Source organism: Aphis gossypii, chromosome 2 (assembly GCF_020184175.1).
Source record: "Aphis gossypii isolate Hap1 chromosome 2, ASM2018417v2, whole genome shotgun sequence".
Lineage (NCBI taxonomy): Eukaryota > Metazoa > Arthropoda > Insecta > Hemiptera > Aphididae > Aphis > Aphis gossypii.
In genome coordinates, this window is record NC_065531.1 from 11,836,252 (window position 1) to 11,854,592 (window position 18,341).

The following is an 18,341-nucleotide window of genomic DNA, read 5'->3' on the forward strand; positions in this document are numbered from 1 at the left end:
GTTAGCCATCGAACAGTATTCCTACAATCTTACATTAAACCATCATTATTTTCTGTAATTACCTATGTGTTTAAAACTCATACAAGATCAAAGTGTTTTCACCATTTTCAATTATATCTATGTAAATAATTAATATTTAATATTAATTATTATTAAAGAAAAAAAAACACAAAAAACAAAATGTATAAAATATGACAATATATTTTACATTTCTATAAAACAATAACAAATTATATATTTTATATAAGAACAACTATTTGTCTAATTTGGTAAAATAATTTACAAATAAAAATAATAATCAAATGGTTATTTAATCATTTAAAAAAATGATTTATAATTTAAAACTAGAATTCAGGTACCTTAAAATTGAAGTTATGTCGCATTTAAGTTAAATATATTTTTAATAAATTTACATTTTATATTCCATCTTATTTCTAAACCGAACTCTGGAATCTTCTTACATGGTTTATCAGGCAAAAAAGTTTAATATTTCATTTAAATGGAAACAAACAAAATTAAATTAAATTAAACAAAGCAATGTTAAAGAAATTAGTGTATCAACAAAATCTTAACCTTTTTTTGTTCAATAGAACTCTTTTAAAAATAATTTTTATTATACCTAAATTAATTATGTTCAACATTTTTTATCTCAAAATGTTTTATCCACCAACTAAGCACAGCTTTAATATCATTATTTATGTAATATATAAATAAAAAAATAACAAAATAAATATGGCATTCATACAAAAATAAATAGGGAAGTAGATAATTATTAATTGTTGTATAGTATTATAAATAATTTTAAGAGAAGTATGAAAAAATAAGTACTTATGAATCGGCACTGCCAAAATTCATAGTTCTTCTTCTTTTTACTTGCGGTACAAAGAAGTGACTACTACTTTCAACTACTTTTTCTGTAAGAATAGATTTATTGCTAACATCAATATCTGTTTTTTTAGCACCATTAAAACTAGGCACTGGGTTTGAATAATGATCTTGTATAGTTATCAACTGAACACGTCTTCCTTTTTTTGTTCCTTGTTTATCATCAAAAGTTGAATGCATTATTACTTTTCTTGAATTTGATTGTTTAAAAATGAACCCTTGCTCAACTTCAATATTGACAGATGGTATAGAAATTTTATTGGTAGGACTTGTTTCAACAGGTATATTTTTAGAGGGACTTTTACAAGAATTATTTGGGTGTTTGGATTCTGTGACATTATTTGCACACTTATGGGTATCTAAATCACATGTGGCTTGACTATTCTTTAGTTGAAATGAACTTGATGATTCTTTATTATTATTATTCATAGACAAACATTTTACATTCTCTGTTGACTTGTTAAATTCATTTTTGATTAAAGGACTAGTACAAGTAATATGTGAATTTTTTTTGACATCACTTAGAACTAGACTATTATTGTCCTTTTCTTTTACTGATTTTCGCCTTCTAATAGGGAATTGTTCAACTTCAATATTTACAGATGGAGTCTGATTTTGTTTTTCATAAGAGGATAATTTTTGGTCATGAAGTTTGTCTGTTAAGAGTAGTTTATTCTCTGTTTTTGAATCAAACTTAGTTTTATGATCTTTATTCAGAAGACACGATGACTGAGTAACTTCATTAAATTTGTTTAGAGTATTATTATCCTTTTTTATTACATTACTTTTTCTTATAATTGGAACTTGTTCAACTTCAATATTGATAGATGGTTTAGCAGTTTTATTTGTAGGACTTGTTTCAACTAGAGTGTTTTTAGGAGAACTTTTATTAGAATTTTTTGAGTGTTGAGACTTTGTGATATCATTTACACATTTAAGGGTATCTAAATTGCATGTAGATTGGTTAATCTTTTGTCGTGATGGGCTTGATGATTCTTTATTATTATTCATCGAAAAACATTTTACATTCTCTGTTGACTTGATTATTTCATTTTTGTTTGAAGGACTCATATAAGTACCATGTGGACGTTTTCTGACATTACTTAGTGCAAGTTTACCATCGTCCTTTTCTATTACTGTTTTTCTCCTTCTAATAGGAAATTGTTCAACTTCAATATTTATGGATTGTTTTTGATTATTTTTTAAAAGTAGATTATTATCTGTTTTTGAATCATACTTAGTTGTTTGATCTTTATTCAGAAGGCATGATGACTGAGTATCTTCATTAAATTTGTTCAGAGAATTATTATCATCATTTTTTATTACATTAGTTTCTCTTGTGATTGGAACTTGTTCAACTTCGTTATTAATAGATAGTGTAACAGTTTTATTTACAGGACTTGTTTCAATTAGAGTATTTTTAGAGAAACTTTTACTAGAATTACTAGAGTGCTTAGATTCTGTGATATCATTTACACATTTAAGAGAATCTAAATTGCATGTAGATTGGTTAATCTTTTGTCGAGATGGGCTTGATGATTCTTTATTATTATTCATTGAAAAACATTTTACATTCTCTGTTGACTTGATTATTTCATTTTTGTTTGAAGGACTCATATAAGTATCATGTGGATGTTTTCTGACATTACTTAGTGCAAGTTTACCGTCGTCCTTTTCTATTACTGCTTTTCTCCTTCTAATAGGAAATTGTTCAACTTCAATATTTATGGATTGTTTTTGATTATTTTTTAAAAGTAGATTATTATCTGTTTTTGAATCATACTTAGTTGTTTGATCTTTATTCAGAAGGCATGATGACTGAGTATCTTCATTAAATTTGTTCAGAGAATTATTATCATCATTTTTTATTACATTAGTTTCTCTTGTGATTGGAACTTGTTCAACTTCGTTATTAATAGATGGTATAACAGTTTTATTTGCAGGACTTGTTTCAATTAGAGTGTTTTTAGAGAAACTTTTACTTGAATTACTAGAGTGCTTAGATTCTGTGATATCGTTTATACGTTTAAGAGTATCTAAATTACATGTGGACTGATTATTCTTTTGTTGAGATGTACTTTCTATTGTAAGTGGTTTATTATCGGTTGTTTGATTATATTCTGGAATATTATTTTCAACACATATTGACTGATTGTCTTTGTTTAAAGATTTAATTATTTGTTTTTTTGGAGAATTATTATTCTCACATTGTGTTATTGAAGACAAATTGTTAATTTGGTTTAATTTTTTAGCATTTTTGAAAGTTTTGGGGTGTTTATTTTGAACACCAATAGTACATGGACTTATGATTAATTTTTTTTTTGATTTAGTTGGTTGTCCTAGTTTTGAAAAAAATGATTTTACGGAAACATTTTCTTTATCTTTCTCCACATTTTCACATTGAATAACTGGAGTAGTATCAAGTTCACAATTACTTGGTGTTATATCTGGTTCACAAATTACTAGTGTAGAATTAATATCTTTAGATTCATTATGAATAAGAGAAGTTGTCATTTCTTTTAGTATATTTTCATCATAATTAAGCTCTACATTTTTATCTTTTATTATTTTATCTACGGTATTCATATTTTCTGTATGTTGTGGTATCGGTTTTTTACACTCTAAAGTTACATTTTGTAGGGCTAATTTTTGACATAATCTTTTATAATAAACTGTTTTAGGAACATCAACATTAGGCTTGATTACAGTGCTTATAATATTATCATTATTATTATTTGGGTTTAGTATTTTAGTTTTTTCTACAGTATTCTTGATTTGTTCTGTATTCTTCTTACTTTCAGATAATTTATTTACTTCAGTTTTTTCTATTTGATTATCATTTATAGAAGAAAAAATTTTTGATGTGGATGGTAGTGAAACAACTTGACTAAAATTTCAATAGAAAAATTATTAATAACATTCAATAATGTAACTTCTTAGTAAAAATGCAAGTCTATATTATTACATACCTTTTGCGAAGATCATCAATTATTTTATCTTTCCTTTGGATTTCACAACTAGCAGTTTTATATAATGATGTGATATTTTTAGATAACACCATATTAACAGATTTGAAATGAGTATTTTCTTTTTCCAATTGTTGAATACGTTGTTTCAGTTCTCGATTATATGTTTTCAATTTTATAATTGAATCCTTCAACTATAAACATTAAATAATATAATAACATGCATGTAGGTAAGTAGCAATTTAATAAATTGGGGGGAAAGGTAAGAGAGTTTAACTCTTTGACAAAAAAAAAAAGCTACAATTAATAATATAAACAAAGGTAGGTATTATAAATATACCCAGTGTTTAAATTGGAAAAAACATAGAAAGAAAATGCAAAAGTATAAAAACGTATGTTATCAAAGATTTAAATTTCAAATTGAGTAAGATATAATTAGAATGGGTACACAAAAATTATTTTTAAAGTAAAGGAATCTGAGTATATCAATCAATAGAATACTAAATTATTGAAAACCCAAAAATTATCTAGAATACAAGTCTGCAGTGTTATTAATAATATTATAATGTTATAATGTTGTAATAGTATAAACCCATAATATAGTATATTAATGAACTATAATTATGCATAATACCCCAATACTTCATAACTTCCATAATGTAATCTCATGCACAATCTTGTTAAAAATATTTTAAAATTGTACTCAATTTTAGATGAATATATGCATTCATAAAGTATTTAGATTATATTTCGAATAATTTTATGAAAAAGTATTTAAGAATAAATATAAATACTTGATATACATTTAAGTACTTTTGAATGTATATTTTAATGTTTTGCAGATTTTAATAGTATAATAATAGATGAATCAATGCACATTTAAAACATTTATAAGTTATAAAAAAAAACAAAAGTATTTAAAACACAAATATTAGAGTTGCATAAATTACCTACAGTTTTTTTTTTTTTTTATAGAGAATAAAACAAAAACGTTAAATGTATAATAATTCCACACTCGCCCTAGGGAAAAAAATTTATGTACACCACTAGTAAGTAGTAATTACAATTATCTACGGAACTTAAACTAATATACCTACTTACATTATCAATTGTCTGATCATACTCAAAATGAGGAAGATCATCGTACAAGGACACTAAAGCCATTTTTCCATCAATATTAACTTCACAAATGCTGTGGAGTAGTTTTTTTTCTTCCTTATGATTTTTACTTTGCATGACTTCATATAATTTAGGTATATCAAACTAATAACTATAATAATGATACTATAGCTCACATTTGAGTAAAGTAAAAAAAATATTATCACAAAAATAATTTAATACAAATTACTCTATCTGAGTCAATATTTTCACTAAGTAATTTAACTTGTAAACTGAAAAATATGTATTCATTATTATGTATTGGTATAATAAAATAAAATATAAACCTATCTAATACAATAAAATTATATAGTTTATTATAATTACATAATTTACAAATTTAGTAGTTAATACAAGTTAATAATAACAACAACAACAACAACAAAAACAGAACATAACTGCATAAAATATGATAATATCAAAGGACAGTCTGTGATAATACCATTTGTGTTTGAGAGGGAAAGACGAAAAACCGCGCTCATATTTTAAGATCACGGACGTTCGTGTACAACATCAATCCACTTTGATAACGCATAGCTGATTTGGATTATGCATATTGAAGTAAGAAACGAAATAATGAATTATCATTGTGTTGATTTTTGAGAATCTTAAATACGTTAATAATGATTGACAATGGTAATTTCTCAAAGTTTTAAACTAAAAAAATTTAGATTTAATTTTAATTTCAGAACATTATGATCTGAATATAAAATAATATATATTTAGCATTTTGCTTTACACCACAGAGTAGATGTATTTTGTGCGTACACTATCGATAATGCATTGATTGCATTGATATCGCGTCAATCATCACGAAAGACATGTGGATTTTAATTTTTCCATTTTTTGTCTGAATGTTTAACAATTAAAAACAATTTTAAAAGCAATTTTCTTTGCCATTTATATTCAGTTAGGGATTAAGTGCCTATTAATTATTTAAAGAACCTTAATCATGAGGTATGTAAAAAAGTATTACTGTATAATTTGTTATTCATTCACTTAACTCGTTTTATAGGACTCCGCCAGAATTTCAATCAAAAAAATCAATTAAAAAGGATTTAGTGAAAGACGCCATTCAGTTAACGATTACTGTTAATCGAATGAAACAACACTTTATTTGGGGAACTGTTAATGTCATCCTATTGTCTATGCTCACTTATGATTTGTAAGTTATTATTTTACATCGTTTTATACTTGGTTAGGATTAAATTGTTAATTGTTTTTATGTATTTAAAATAACATAAATCATAATATTAATTGAATTTTTTTTGAAAGATAAAAATGTATAATTGAAAATACTTTTGTTTCCAGATTGGCTTTGCCATATTCTTGGTATACTCCATGGTGGAGATTTGTTGAATCAGTGTCATCAGTTGTCATATTGTTAAGTCTTTTATATCATTTATTGTCCCTTGCAAAATTATGGATAACCACCAACACTTTACACTTGTCGCCAGAACACTTCCAGACACTTGGCTTATCCAACTGTATGCATACAACTGAATTTATGTGATATTGTTATTAAAATATACATTCTTATTTATTTTAGCTTATATAAAAGTAAAATCACCTGATACTTCATCAAGTATATTAACACCTCCTGCAACTACAAGTACACCAATTAACTGGATATCTAACAAATGGAACAATCAAAAGTTTCATATTACACCTAGTGAGTTACTGTTTCTAAAATAAATAAATAATATAATTTTTATGATTTATTTTAATATATTTTTTTAAATGAGTATGCTTAACAAAAAAAAATGTGTTCTAATGAGTTTAAAATGAAAAAAAAATAACCATTTATAAAATAAAGATATATTTAATTCCATATTTTTGCATAATTATGTACTTTTCGATTTTTTGGCTTGTTACTTTGTCACAAATTTAATTTTATTTAGTAATATTACATTTTTTTATTTTGTTTTATATAAATTTTATGTTCTTTAATTTTTCTAAATTAAAATAAACATTAAAAGGACTACACCCATGTTTGTTGTCTCAGTCTTATACATTTACAACATGTCAATTTTTTTTTAGTAGAATCAATTTTGGGTATTTAGCTTTAATATTAGAGTAAAATGACTTATTATCAAACTTAAAGGTATAAACATTATCTGTGTTCTCTTCAGTTTTTTATGATGTATCAATTGTTAAGCAAATAATGAGTTAATAAAATATTAATATTTTAAAATTCTCATAATTAACTGCAAAATTAAAGTATCATAAAAAAACCATGAGAAAACAGATAATGTTCTTACTTTTAAGTTTGGTAATAGGTTATCTTTCTCTAATATTTAAGCTAAGTACACAAAATTGGTTCTACTAAACAAAAATTTGACATGTGTATGTTTGTAAGCTGTTAACAACTCTTACTACTGTGACTTCCTTTTAAGTTGAAATATAGTCAGTATTCACTTACAACTTCTGCTAGCACCAGGAATATTACGCTTATAACATAGTTTTTTTTAATAAAAATGATTTCATCGTGTGCCTAATATCAAGTATTTTTAATTAATTGGAACACAAGTTTTGAGTTACTGATAATTAGATTTTTTTAATCATTTAATATTTATAGACAATTTTGGACCAGAGAAACAAAATAGAAGTGCAACTAAGTATATGACCAGTTCAAATGACGAAACCATAGAAGATTTATCTACTTTAGAACAATACTTAAAAGACTATGACAACAAAAATAGCATTTCTTTCACTGGTAATGTTTTATTTTAATTCATGGCTTTTAATATAAATCAATCAATGTTGTAATTTTTTTTTAACTGAACAATTACATTTGTTAAAAGACCATTTTACATGGTTTGATATACACAAGATGTTTGAATCTACATTATTTAAGTTCGCTCATGACTATTTTATTTTTAACAATAGTTAAATTTATCAAAAATATAAAATCAAATTATAAATATTTTAAGATCATTATATTTTTATACCAATTATTTACTAAAAATAATAAATACATTTATATACGTAAATTAAATTATACTTCTAGAACGTGATTCTGAACAGAGAAGCATGTCTATGTGGGAACGTTCTGGTTGTTCAAATACATCTGTTTCTTCAATGCTACAAAATTCTATTTATCAAGTAGCATCATCACGTAAGTTGGTAAAATACAGATTATATTTAAGCTTAAATGTCTTAATTTTTTTTTATATTAGCTGAACAATCAAAATCTGAACTTAATGAAAGTACTTCTACTGTTGCTATGGCTTCAGAAGTATGGCGCAAGTTTAAAGTCGATAATAATAAAGTTGAAAGATGGTCTGTTAATTTGAGAACTGTAAGTTGAATTCTTATTTAATATTAATTAAATTAAGTTTTGATAGAATATTTGATTTTTTTAGTGGATTTCACAAACAATTATTTCTCCATTGGTAAAAGAAATTGAAAATGTTGATCGAGCGTTATACAACCAAGGATTTGTTGATGTATCAATAGGAAATGTTGGTTTAGAAAGACTAAAAAAAACTACACATACAATACAGGCTGCTCAAACTATTCCTAATTTACAGTTTATTATTCCGTATCTTGAAGTATCTTCAAATCAAGAATATATAGTTCAACGCATAAGAGGTAAATAAATAAAAAATAATGTGGAGTATACTGGTAATAGAAGTAAATTGTATCTCAACCAAAACGCATCATAGTTGATACATCCCTCGCCTTTTTGACTTGCCAACAATACATTACTAACGGTCAACATCAGTCATTGAAAATAGTTAACTTCTTTTATGAGTTATTGATTTATGTATACAATATACATGTATTTTATGTTTTACATTCTTAAAAAAAAAAAAAAAAACTGAATGAATGCCATTTTATCCATGTTTCTTTGTTCAAAATGTTAAATGGCCATTACTTTACTACACTTTTTTGTCTATAAAATAAACTATATACTTCATATACTACAGTGATTTCTATATGCAATCATACAAAATATCTTATCTTTCATTATGATAGATTAAGAAATTTCTATTTTTTTAAATATAAATGTTTCGTATGTATACAACACAAACATAAACATTTCCTAATGTTATTACATACTGTTTTTATATACATTTTTAAGATAATGAAATAACAAGAGACAATGTCTTCAGTAGCAAATCTTATTAAGAATAATTAAAATTATTCTTAATAATCATTACAAATTTATATTTGAATATTAACATATTCTTCATCACGTCAATAAATGATGCGATGGTATATTTTCAAGGGTTTTTTTTTTTTTTTTGGTCGTAGGGAGAACATAAACCTTTTCACTTGTACCCAATTAATTATAATAATTTTAAAAGAGTATTTTATTTATAATTTTTTTATTTCAGAATTAGCCAAAGGTCCTTGTTTAACCGAATATCGGTGGAATTCTGGTGGAACATTTAAAGGAAAAGAATGGAATAGTGAATTACCATCTGACGCAGTTGTAAGGATTATTTTGTGAAAATGTGTAACTAACATTGATTAACTTAATTTATTAATATAAAATTATTTTATTTGTTTTTAGTTAGTGATGCATTTATTAGCTACATACTTAGATTCTCAGTTATCCCCATTAACACGTCTTAAGGGAAAAAACCCATTTTCTGTTCAACATCTGATTAAATATCCGGAAAAATTAAAATCTGATAATAAACAAGCGGTCATTTTTCAACAATCTAATATTCCACCTCATTACAGTTTAAAAATTGGTAAAGAAACACATAATTTTCCAAAGGTAATACATTTTACTCATTTTATTAATACAATATATTATTAATATACACAGTTTATGATTGATTTGATAATAATGATACAATATAAAAAGTAAAATAAAAGACATTTTATAGATTTTTAATTTTGTTTCAGGGTCGTAATAATTTTTTCTTTACGGTTTTATTGTTCCTACATCACATTAAAACGACTGAAAATGGATTGTTAGAAAGTGTCAACCTTGGAAAAACTGGAGTAAATATGCTCTGGATTATAGAATAAGTTTAATTGTATTGTTAATTTATTTTTTTAAATGCTTGTAAGTTGTAATATACTTAATTAAATATTTCTCATCAAAATGTTACAGTTCTTTTTAAATCTCTTAGCCACGATAAACCTTTGTCAGTATCGTCTTTAGGGGTGTATTCTAAACCGATCCATTCATCATACTTAAGTTCTTCTAATAGTTGAAAAATATAATTGTAATCTATTTCACCTGGAGTATTTGGTTCATTACGTGCAGGAACTTGAGCTAATTGAATATGTCCTACATAAGGTAGTAAGCTCTTAATGTTATTTGTAAGGTCTCCTTTGATCTGTTGCAAATGAAATATATCTAGTTGTAGCTTCAAGTTAGGGCTATTAATTTTTTTCAAAACATCAATTGCTCGTTCATATGAATTTAAATAATATCCTGGAGCTGAATATTTATTGATAGGTTCAATTACACCCATAATGCCTTTAGTTTCAAAGATTTGCGCAGCATAAGTTAAATTCTTTTCATAAGTCTGATGATTAACTTCTGTTGGTTGAACAACTATGCCTGCCATTACATGGATCTTGGAACAGTTTAAAGCTTTTGCATAAGATATAGCCAAATCAATAGACGAACGAAAACTATCCTCCATATTTGGAATTGCAGCAAATCCTAGTTCATTGGGTTCGCCCCTAGGCGCATTTATCAAAATCTGTTGCACATTGGCATCCGTTTTCGCTTGCACTACTTTCTCTAAAGGATCCGAGTATGGAAATGCACACTCTACAGAAGTAAATCCAGATTTAGCCGCCAGACTGTACCTCTCTAAAAGACAATTTGCTTCTTGGTACATAAACGATAAATTGGCACAAAACTTCAAATTCATATTGATTATTTTATTATGTCAAATAAAACTTGTGTGAGAATTAATGTTCTGTGAACACTTCAACCGAACTAAACCTCACCTCTGAGATTGCAGGCTCGTTCAAAAACGAAATCTTCGACTCTAACGGATTTAAGCGTACGAAAATCGCTTATCGCCGACTATATCGTAAGTACTAATTACAGTGTAATACGGTTTTCTGTATACCTATTCAACGACAGTGTAAATGCTTGAAACTTCGAAAATCGAACGATAGCAAATAATAATGGTAAGTTAAATAATACCGTAAAGGCGTAAACAAGTCGGGTGCGAATCGAGTTTGAACTTTCGACTCACAAGGCGGGTGCGGCGTATCGTCGTGAAAACTTTGATTACATTTTATCACAAGGTCGAAAATACTTTTCAAAGACGATCGTATTTGTCGTGCGTACGACCTCTTTGCGTTTCATCGCACCCCTTTTTTTTTTTTGGTCGCTCCACCCACAAAATATCACTCGAAATAGTCCAAAATCCAATTCGCGTGCACAACAATACAACACACTTTAATCACAGATTACAATAGGTATAGGTATAATAGGACAGGTCTGTGGTGTACGACAACAGCAAAATACTGGAACTGGATACGTTTAGACCTATTTAATCTTTGTATTCGATGTCCGTGCGTCGCGTCCGTCACTTGAGTACTTCGCCAATTCAGCGGCACTACGACGGCCGACGGTGATCAGTGATCATCAGTGTCTCACGTAGTCGTATCCAGTCAGTCTGCACCTTGCTCAAATGATCGTCATTAAGTCGCGATCTTGAACACCACTCGTTAATACTCCTCTAATCGTAATTATTATTAATTTTATTATCGTTTTTTAACGAGACATGAATACATTTTTTTTACTGTCCGTTTACGTCCATTAACCACTTAAATAACCGTCGTTAGCCATCTCGGTCGAACGAATTTATAATTGTCGAATTATACTGAATCAGTGTTAACCTTTGCACTCGCCGTTTAAACGTCGTCTCCGTCATGAGTGCCGTTAAAAAGATTGTGTCGGTGGTCGCGTATCTCGTAATATTGGTGACGTTAGTTCAATGTAAGTCTTAACTCGCAGTAGACCTATTGGAATCGTTGTCGTGACGTGTCTAACGAAAATCTTTCTGTTTTCAGGCGAAAACTGTACGGTAAAGAAAACTACGAACGGAACTTTTATAAGAGAACGTCTGATGACTTGCCCATCGTCGGAGTCGGCAAAAGACGCAAAGTTTTGCTGCTACGACAAGTACGACAGCGTCGATTGCTGCAACGGTGCTGACCATTTACGTCATATGTAAATAATCATTTTATTATTTATTCGTATAAAGATACGGTTTTCGAGCTTAGACTACCTAGTGTCGACTTAAAAACTGTACTTTTAGATATTATGTACCTAACGAAAACTATACGTTTATGAATATAGAATATTATATGATTCGATATACCTATTAATGTACTTATTCGTTTTTAAATTTGTTTTAGAATTCTAAAATATTTGCCAGACCTGTTAACACTTCTGATCGTAATTGTTGGCCTGATATTGACGTGTTGTATTATTTGTATTTGTATTCCATGTTATTGCATCATGAGTCGTCGTCGCCCGGCTTACAGTACGTATAAAATCATAAGATATTGTAGTTAACTGCATGGTCGGTTTAAGGTGTAAGTTATGTAAGCAAAATTTTAAGGATATGTTTAAATCTTTACCTTGTGTAAAAATCACTAGGCCTGGCACTATGGTTATAAATTATAATTAATAATGAGTTATATTTATTTAAATTTTATGTTGGTTTTATAGGGAAATACCAAATATATTTTAAGAAAAATGAATTTTTTTTTTATCCTCAGGAATATCAATATTTTAAAAAATAAGCATAAATATTTAAAATATTGAAATCATAAGATATAATTGTTTTACTATTTATTAATACACAGAAGAGCATTTATTTAGTAATACTATGTAGGTTAAAATTCCATTTCATATAATTGTTTTGTTTTGTATGATTCACCTGTGACTCATACGCTACAATTCGCAACTATTGATATTAAACATATAAATATGGCATTCCTATCTTCACTAAACTTATATTTAAGGCTATCATTATGGAGATAAAAATGATCCATACATTTTCTATCATATTTACAATACTTCATAATACTGTTTTTAGTTATTAACTCCAAAAAAACATACTATGGATTTTTGAAATGTAAATTATTTTTAATATCATTAAAATCGTAATAGTAATTTAATATTTAAGTATTAGTATATTATATTATGTCTAATGAATTATTCTTACTCATTTCTAAAATATATTTCACAACTTCCCATCCACCCACCACCACTTTTTTTTTTTTGTGACGCAGCAGCATCATATAAACCTCCTTCACGCCGCCACTGCTGCCAAATTAACAATAATTACCAATTTACCACTTCAGCATGCTTAGGTGCAGTGGCGTAGCTAAGCACTTTTACTTGGGTAGACGCGATATTTTAATGTAAGGGTAATCAATGAATATTTTTATTAAATAAAAAGGTAACAGAGTGTCGTATATTATGTGAATTTATTTTAAATTTTAAAACTAATATTACCTATCTATAGTAGTCATATAGACTACACATTACGATATAAAACATTTATGCCTATCAGGCCTACTCGTTGGCTACACCACTGCTTAGATTTCTTAGAAAAGGAAATGAGGCTTTAGCCATGAATTTATAATGCTTAAATAATATAAATTAGTACAGTCTATGGACACAGTATAGTATATATCATTTAGTACCTAATATGGCTTATGTATGTAACACAGTTTTATACATAGTGTATGTTTATATTATAACTTGGTTATCAGTTTTAAATATTATGGTTTATTCAAGATAAATTACATTTTTATGAACCAATAATGAATAGGTAGGTATGAATAATAAAATCTAAATGAATTGTTTCTTCTTAATTGTTATATGAGTATTTTTTCATGAAAATATAAGGTTTATTATTTTCTTTTCAAAGAATTCATTGGTAATACTGGTCAATATGAATTACAGTTTATACTATTACTATATATATATATATTTATTGTGTTAAATAAAATATAAGTACCTATTTATTAGTTAATGATATCACTGATTAGTTATTTTATAAAAAAAAAAATGTTTTAACCTACCTGTGTAGATATTGAACTAAAATGTATACTATTTTTATCTACTAAATGATAAAGAAATCAGAACTAATACTAGGATTATGATTATATCTGTGTATTAATTCTTAGCTAGAACAATAGTTTGTGTTTATACCTAAAAAAAAAGATAAATTATTCATTTTTATATTCTTTGTCTGATGCCATAAAATATTCTCCATACTTAAATTATAAAATATGTATTCATAATTTTTCAATAATAATCTTTTAATAACCAATAGTATTATTAGTACTTTTACTGGTGTTTACATCAGCTTAATTGTATAAAAATTTTACAAAATTAGAAAACTTCCTCATTCCTCTCAAAACTTAAATTTTAATATTTTATAATTTAGCCAATTTAGGCATAACTAAAAGTGATATATAAGTACATAATGTATTTGCAAACATAGTCTTACTGTATACTTTTTGCAATTATTATAGAAATAGTTTTTTATTTGTGTGAACTGGTAATTTTAATCTTATAAATTATAATTTAGTGTAAAAAAATAATGTTATGAAGATTTGTTAAACAAAATCACAGAAAACCAATATTTTGCATATTACTCTACATATTTTAATATATTATTGTCCTTTAGTTTTTGCAATATTAATAAAATAACCAAAAGATATAATAGTTCATTTTTTTTAAGATAGCCTATTAAAATATTTTGGGTAACCCTAAAATAATTAATTAAAATTGTTCTGCTCAAATGTAGCCAATTCTGTCCCAAATTTAACCATCATTAATTTGTTTTCTTTGTATGTTTGTAAAGTAGTCTATAATAATTTATTTAACTTCCAAATTCAGGAGTATAGGTTTTCAATTTTTATGATCGTTTCTATTTAAACCCACATATTTTTGTTATGTATGTTACATCATAATAAATTATTATTATAAATACTGGTTCATAAATCATTGTACATCTGTAATTATTAAAGCCAAGTGGTAAATTGAACTCAATTTATCATTTGAACCTACACATAATGTGATATAAAAGCTAATAAATAAAAAATCTGCTTATAGAATACCTATTTTTTTTTTACTCTAAATTTATCTTTATTTTATTATACTTATTAATTCAAACAAAAGTATGCAAAACATAATCATTTAGATTATATTATTATATGAAGCACTTACCAGTTTTAAATTTAGAATTAAAAGTGTTTAATCGATATATTAATACTCAATTTATACTTTAAGATATGACAAAAATATATGTCTAAAAATAATAAATTTTATATTATTAATTTCATTAATGTAGAGTAGAAAAAAATTAATTTATTATGTATTTTGAATGTTTTATATTTTGTTTTAAATAGAAGATTCAAACGATAATGCAAATATGGTTGCTGCCGTTTCTTTGCCCAATGAATCTCAAGAACAAAATATACCAAAAAAAGAAGTTACTCATCATTTACCACCAGGAGCTTATCCTGTTTATCCTCAATTTATGGGTTTGTGTACTTTGGATTTGTTTTGCTTAAAATAATTCAGGATCTAATATTATATTCATGTTATGTGTAATTTGTTTGTATAAAAACTTTCTATCAATATTTTACTTTATTTAATCTATCATTGGACCCTTTTTGAATTCTTTCTAATAATTCATTTATCTCAATAAATAATAAAAAAAAAAAAACATAATACATTTTTTGTAGAAAACTTTAATTTCTTCGATATTCTTAATTGGTAACTCAATCTTAATAAAGTTGAATAATCCTTTTACCAATAATATAATGTTAAAGTTAAAATAGGTTAATTGATAATTTTAATATTTATTTGGTACAATTAATACATGAAAATAATATTTGGGTTCCTTTTACACATAATAATTGTTGATATTGTTTATATTTCTTATTTATTTGAATTTAAATAATTATTTCAGGAATGCAACCATTAAAATCGACTGAAGTAAATTGTTAAATACACATCACAATAACAATAGCTGTTCTTAAAAAAGCCAAAGCATGTTATTATTAATATTATTATATTTATTTGTGCCATCAACTGAGAAACGAAGGTTTGTGAACGACTAAATTTTTCTTTTTATCCTTATCTTTAAATTTTTGACTTTTATAGTCTGGCTATCAAAAGAATATTATTATCTTAAATATTAAGTTACCTAGTTTTGAACTGATTATGGTTAGAATTACTTTTCATATATATGCATAAAAATATAAGACTTCGTGTGTTTGCCTTAAAATAATATACCAGCACAATATTTTGTATATATATTTATGAATTATCATAAAATATATGAGTCAATTAAGAAATAAATATTTTGAAAAAAAAAATAGGATTATTTTTGTATGTTTTGATAAACTATTTTTTTTCTCAGATTACTTTTTGATTATTCAAAATTATTATTATTATTTTTTTTTTTTTTAATTACAATTGTATACAAAATTTAAATATTCTAAATTGTTTTATTTAATATGTAATAATTAGTTTTAGTTTTCTTTTCGTTGTTCCTGAGTTTTGACGATTTATTTGGAAGAAATAAAAATCGCAAGGCTATAAATTTGTTTTAATATTATTTGTTTTCTGCCTTATTTGGTTTATTTTGTTGGTTCCTTTTCTAAACATTATTTGTCAAATACTGAAATACCAAATACGTATTAACTGAATTGTGATGTTTTACATGTGATTGACTGTCAGAATTAATTTTGATTTTAAATAAATACTATTTTTGCGTATATGTACACAAATACCAAGATTAATATTTATACTAATAGTAATAGTAATTCAGTATCGAATTAAAATTTATTTTGTTTTGTATTCTACTAGAGCTATACGATCTTAAAATTAAATGTAATGTCTAAATAACTAGTAATTTAATTATTATACTATGGTGACACATATTCTGCAAGAATATTATTTTTAATATTTTCCTTTTGAAATTTATATGGTTTAAGTTAAAACTACTGTATAATCTGATACTATTGTATCGTTAAATAATCTCACTATGGTTGTGTATACAATTTTCTTGTTGATTCAATGTTTTTATTTGAGTTCAATAGTTGTACTTTCTTATTTATAAACAAACTTTTATATTTAATTAATAACTGATACAATGATTTTTAATAAGAATGTGAATTTCAATGTAGAATTTTTTTATTAATTATTAATATAATATAAAATTAATGATATTATCTTATATTGTGTAACTTGTTTTTACAATGTACAATAATTCACCATTTTATAAACATTTTTTTTTTTTTTTTAAAAAGACTGGATTTATGTTGTATTTTTATTCTGAAATAATATAAAAAAATGTGCAAATTGGTTTGAATTTGTTCATATTTTTATATACAGTAAAACCTTTCAATGATCCGATCCTCGAATAATGGAAACTTTTTTACAACGGAAAAATCAGTTGGTCCCAAGCAAATCTGTCATAAGGAGGTTTTACTGTACTTTTATTAATTATAAATGACTAAAGTTTTTTTTAATTATTCCACAATTTGATTGTAGAACTTTGATAGAACTATATTTTATTACAATGCTATTTGTTTGATGTAAAAAGTTCTTGCAAATGTTTTGTACAGACAAGCCAATCATACACAAACAGGAAAATAATACCAAATTATTTTAATATTTATAATTTTAAACTCTATCGAAAATATAACTATGCAAGAATTTTAAATCGACACGAATTATTATTATGCTTTTATAATAATACCTAACCTAATACAGCCTATAATATTTATAATGTATACAACTATATAAATATCACATTTACATCATAAATTTAATATTGTACCTACATAAATTAATATTATTTTTATCTATAATTCATTCTACTTGTGTAGAAAACATATAATTTGTATACAACATTAGTAATTTAATCTTAATAAAACATTTATAATCAATATCAATTGATTTGTTATTTTATCACACCGACGCTTTTACTATAAAATGTTAAAATTACCTTTTACAAAATATGGATTGTGTGCAAACAATGGACGTAGTACATTGTCCATTTTTATTTAAAGTGTTAACATTAGCTTAAATATGAATCTAAGGAATTCTAGACACTTAGGTAATAGTTGTTTCTAGTACCCAATGCTTAGCCTTTCATCACTACAAGAACTCTTAAAATTCACCCAAGTTTTACTGTTTTTTTCTATATGCGAGCTTGACTGTGTACAGGACTTCTTGGCACTCTTTATCTATGTATATTTATTAATTATGGGTTATGACTATGAGCACTATAACTTTTAAATCCCAGTTAATGACAGTTATGGCCGTTGGTTTATAAGTGTGTGTAATTTTATTATTTT

At 25.7% G+C, this 18,341-nt stretch overlaps 4 protein-coding genes across 4 annotated transcripts; 2 read left to right on the forward strand and 2 right to left on the reverse strand.

Annotated features, from left to right (window-relative positions):
• Positions 1-181: 181 nt before the first annotated feature.
• On the reverse strand, positions 182-5,370 carry LOC114126179 (protein PFF0380w-like). Its single transcript, XM_027990070.2, has 3 exons — positions 4,953-5,370; positions 3,855-4,045; positions 182-3,772 (listed from the first exon to the last, which is right to left on the reverse strand). Exons 1-3 carry the CDS (start codon positions 5,085-5,087, stop codon positions 829-831), a joined length of 3,270 nt encoding a protein of 1,089 aa, XP_027845871.2. The 5' UTR covers positions 5,088-5,370; the 3' UTR covers positions 182-828.
• Positions 5,371-5,614: 244 nt separating this feature from the next.
• On the forward strand, positions 5,615-10,075 carry LOC114126180 (transmembrane protein 209). The gene is made up of 11 exons (XM_027990071.2): positions 5,615-5,966; positions 6,025-6,174; positions 6,321-6,496; positions 6,559-6,681; positions 7,588-7,725; positions 8,020-8,127; positions 8,189-8,310; positions 8,375-8,603; positions 9,353-9,450; positions 9,532-9,741; positions 9,873-10,075. Exons 1-11 carry the CDS (start codon positions 5,962-5,964, stop codon positions 9,996-9,998), a joined length of 1,485 nt encoding a protein of 494 aa, XP_027845872.1. The 5' UTR covers positions 5,615-5,961; the 3' UTR covers positions 9,999-10,075.
• On the reverse strand, positions 9,732-11,216 carry LOC114126181 (putative hydroxypyruvate isomerase). Its single transcript, XM_027990072.2, has one exon. The coding sequence runs from the start codon at positions 10,856-10,858 to the stop codon at positions 10,070-10,072; it is 789 nt and encodes a 262-aa protein (XP_027845873.2). The 5' UTR covers positions 10,859-11,216; the 3' UTR covers positions 9,732-10,069.
• Positions 11,217-11,417: 201 nt separating this feature from the next.
• LOC114126182 (uncharacterized) lies at positions 11,418-17,936 on the forward strand. Its single transcript, XM_027990074.2, has 5 exons — positions 11,418-11,940; positions 12,015-12,174; positions 12,363-12,490; positions 15,378-15,512; positions 15,944-17,936. Exons 1-5 carry the CDS (start codon positions 11,874-11,876, stop codon positions 15,979-15,981), a joined length of 528 nt encoding a protein of 175 aa, XP_027845875.1. The 5' UTR covers positions 11,418-11,873; the 3' UTR covers positions 15,982-17,936.
• The last annotated feature ends 405 nt before the right edge of the window (positions 17,937-18,341 follow it).

What these genes read in the sequence shown, in the direction of transcription:
- LOC114126179 (XM_027990070.2), bottom strand. Translation starts at nt 5,087, where the DNA reads ATGCAAAGTAAAAATCATAAGGAAGAAAAAAAACTACTCCACAGCATT. An exon ending in ATGATCAGACAATTGATAAT is followed by an intron (nt 4,046 to 4,952) that starts GTAAGTAGGTAT and finishes TAATGTTTATAG; the next exon opens with TTGAAGGATTCAATTATAAA. An exon ending in ATTGATGATCTTCGCAAAAG is followed by an intron (nt 3,773 to 3,854) that starts GTATGTAATAAT and finishes TTGAAATTTTAG; the next exon opens with TCAAGTTGTTTCACTACCAT.
- LOC114126181 (XM_027990072.2), bottom strand. Translation starts at nt 10,858, where the DNA reads ATGAATTTGAAGTTTTGTGCCAATTTATCGTTTATGTACCAAGAAGCA.
- LOC114126180 (XM_027990071.2), top strand. An exon ending in TCTATGCTCACTTATGATTT is followed by an intron (nt 6,175 to 6,320) that starts GTAAGTTATTAT and finishes TTTTGTTTCCAG; the next exon opens with ATTGGCTTTGCCATATTCTT. An exon ending in AAAGTTTCATATTACACCTA is followed by an intron (nt 6,682 to 7,587) that starts GTGAGTTACTGT and finishes TAATATTTATAG; the next exon opens with ACAATTTTGGACCAGAGAAA.
- LOC114126182 (XM_027990074.2), top strand. Translation starts at nt 11,874, where the DNA reads ATGAGTGCCGTTAAAAAGATTGTGTCGGTGGTCGCGTATCTCGTAATA. An exon ending in ATTGGTGACGTTAGTTCAAT is followed by an intron (nt 11,941 to 12,014) that starts GTAAGTCTTAAC and finishes TTCTGTTTTCAG; the next exon opens with GCGAAAACTGTACGGTAAAG. An exon ending in TCGTCGTCGCCCGGCTTACA is followed by an intron (nt 12,491 to 15,377) that starts GTACGTATAAAA and finishes TGTTTTAAATAG; the next exon opens with AAGATTCAAACGATAATGCA.